This window comes from Monopterus albus, unplaced genomic scaffold, assembly GCF_001952655.1.
Source record: "Monopterus albus unplaced genomic scaffold, M_albus_1.0 scaffold170.1, whole genome shotgun sequence".
NCBI classification, from domain to species: domain Eukaryota; kingdom Metazoa; phylum Chordata; class Actinopteri; order Synbranchiformes; family Synbranchidae; genus Monopterus; species Monopterus albus.
In genome coordinates this window covers 17,761-20,424 of record NW_018128050.1, presented here as the reverse complement: position 1 = coordinate 20,424, position 2,664 = coordinate 17,761, and the positions used below count along the sequence as shown (strand labels likewise).

Sequence of the window (2,664 nt, the reverse complement as noted above, 5' to 3'; positions counted from 1 at the left end):
CTCAGTTCCATGTTTCTCCCTCTGAGTCCCCCTACAGGAATATACCTATATGTCCATGTGTGGAAGCTGCTGTAATGGTTCAAAGTCTGGCCCAAACAACCCCCACAACAAATGTTTACCTTCCATTTAAGAAAAAGTAGACCTGCAGACCCTGTTGGTTTTTCATTCAAAACTACTGCCTGTTGCTGTTGTCTCTCCTGTCCTGTTCTGACCTTCTGTTTTCCCGAGTTCTGATTGGTTCCCTCTGTTGTCCCTGCTCCGTTTCCTGTCCTGCTCTCTCATCTTCTAGTCCTGTTATTTCCTTTCTGCCTGATTATTTCTCAATCAAGCCTTAGTTTGTTGCATCAGGTTCTTCTGTACTGTCTTTTCTTCCTGCCTTGTTTTTAACCGTTTCCTTTCCCCCTCGTTTCTTGTCCTGCATCGTCTCTGGCGTCCACTCCGACTAGCTGTCAGGACAACAGACGATTGACCTCGGAGACTCCACCATGTCTGGTTGGCTGGAGAATGGCTTGGGACTCATCTGCCTGCCCCCCTCCAAAAACTCCACCCCTCCTTCTCCCCCTCCCACTGCACTGCCCTTTTCCGTTCCAGCATGCAACCTCCCTGACACTGACAGGAGCCGGATGTCAGAGTGCACGTTGGCCACCGTGTGGCGCCGCACGCCGCCGACCTTCTCCAGGTAGGCCTCCCCCTCCTGCTCCACCAGTGGCGCTAGAGACGACGAGTCCAAGGAGCTGTGATGCTGAGTGATGGTGATTTTTGGCTGGGGTTGGTCACCTAGCAACAGCCCTGGTGACCGCAGGTAATGAGACTCTGTATGAGGAGAGATGGAAAACAAATCATTTTAAACTCTATCTGAAAGATTTAAAATCCAAAATGCCAGGATGAGTGTGAGCAAGATGTGGGACTGTAAATTAAGTTTTTAGTCACAGACAGATCTGTCTGTGGTCTGTCTGTCTGTCACCCCAGTCCATATCCATGGACTGACAATTCTCAGTCAGTCCCAGTGTTGCCGACTGTTTTCAACATAAAGTAGTTAATCCTGTTAAAGCCACTAGGTGGCGCCACAACCTAGCTGCTTAAACACATGCAGCTTTATCTTCAGGGTCTCAGTACTGTTCCAAGCCGCTATTACCACATCAGTACAGATCCAAATCTGCTGAGTGGATTGAAACAGCTCGTCACCACTGAGCCACGCCCTCTGACCTCAGGCACTTAAACACCTCTACATGACATTATCAGCCTCTTTCTGCTGGGTTTTCATCTTTGGCTCATTACTCCATGAGCTTTAATCATCCATCGCTTTTAAAATCAAAAGTCTGAAAGTGCTTCACACTGAAGTTGCTCTACCTACAGGCTTCAGCCTCGAGGGTCCAGACTCAAATCAACTGCGTCCTGTCAGTGTGACTCCCGGCGAGAGCCAGTGTAACAAACACAAAGCTGTGGCAGGTGCTGCTGCTTCTCACAAGCCTGGGTGCACCAACTAAGTCTGGCCTCTCAAAAGAATTAATACCAGACAGCAACGCAAGACAACTCCTGGCCACACTATGATCAGTATAAGGTCACTACCCACATCAGTGGTACTGACCTAACAGCAGCTTGGTTCTGTTGTGCAGGACGTTGCAGAGATACGGAGACACGACGATCTGCACCAGGCGCTCCAACTGGCAATACTCCAAACTGGGAGCAGCAGACTCATGGATGCCCTAAGATGTACACATAAGAATTGGCAACATTGTTTAAAGGAGCATGTTTGAGCTTTAATTATTAGAGACTCTGAAGAGATGAGAAAAAAAAAAAAAGGTTTAAGACGTGGGCCAGCTCAGAGGTGACAAGTTCCTAGCAGGTGTGTGTGTGGGGGTGTGTGGTTGTGTGTGTGTGTGTGTGTCAGTGAGAGTTTACCTGCAGCACCAGCAGCATCTGTGTGACAGGTGGGGGGATAGAGGATGCAGCTCCCAGGGTTTCCTCCAGGTGGAGCTTCAACAGCACAAGGTCTCTGAAGGCCAAGAGAGCTATCTGCCTCACTGTGAGTTCCTGACCCTGAACACACACACAGCTCAGCAGGTTAATCCACCGACACCACGCTCAGCTGATCCCTGATGATCTAAGGATCTGAATCAGCATCTCTGGGAAACACGCACACGTCATTAACATACTGTACATGTACATGATACACAGACAGGAAACAGAACGCCCCATTGCAACACAGGGCAGTTCAAAATAATGAGCAAGTGCAAAGAAATTAAACGGCTGTAGATAAAGTTAAACTGTAAATTTTCAAGAACAAACACCACACACTCGTTGTCTCAGTGTGCAGACACACTGGCAGCGACTGTATGAGTTGAATCAAAACCTCAGAGTGTGATGCTACAGTCATGCTAGCAGCTTGGTGCCAGCGGGGCCTTTCCAACAACACGATTTCTCAGAAAGCTCAAATTACTCATGGTCAGAACATAAACATTTATCATTACATCATCCAGGAGAGTCCTGACCTTGTGTTTGGGAACATTCAGGAAACACGTTTCAAAGACAAGCAGCTCTTAGACTGTGTCCACGTCCAGCTGAAGGTTTCCTCCCAGTGACCCAGACCTGGTACGTCAACAGCAGTGTGAACAGACCAGGTGTCCCCAGACCAGATCTGATGGCGCTCGCACAGTCAGAAGG

The 2,664-nt window shown here is 48.6% G+C and overlaps 1 protein-coding gene across 2 annotated transcripts in view; it reads right to left on the bottom strand.

The window, feature by feature from the left end:
- Window positions 1–316: 316 nt before the first annotated feature.
- prr5l (proline rich 5 like) overlaps window positions 317–2,664 on the bottom strand; it is a 16,858-nt gene continuing 14,510 nt past the window's right edge. For both annotated transcript variants that reach the window (XM_020615836.1, XM_020615835.1), the window contains 3 exons: window positions 1,903–2,040; window positions 1,589–1,706; window positions 317–813 (listed from right to left, as the gene is read on the bottom strand). In XM_020615836.1, coding sequence (XP_020471492.1) covers window positions 443–813; window positions 1,589–1,706; window positions 1,903–2,040 — 627 coding nt within the window. In that variant the 3' untranslated portion in view covers window positions 317–442. The remainder of the gene's footprint in view (window positions 814–1,588; window positions 1,707–1,902; window positions 2,041–2,664) is intronic.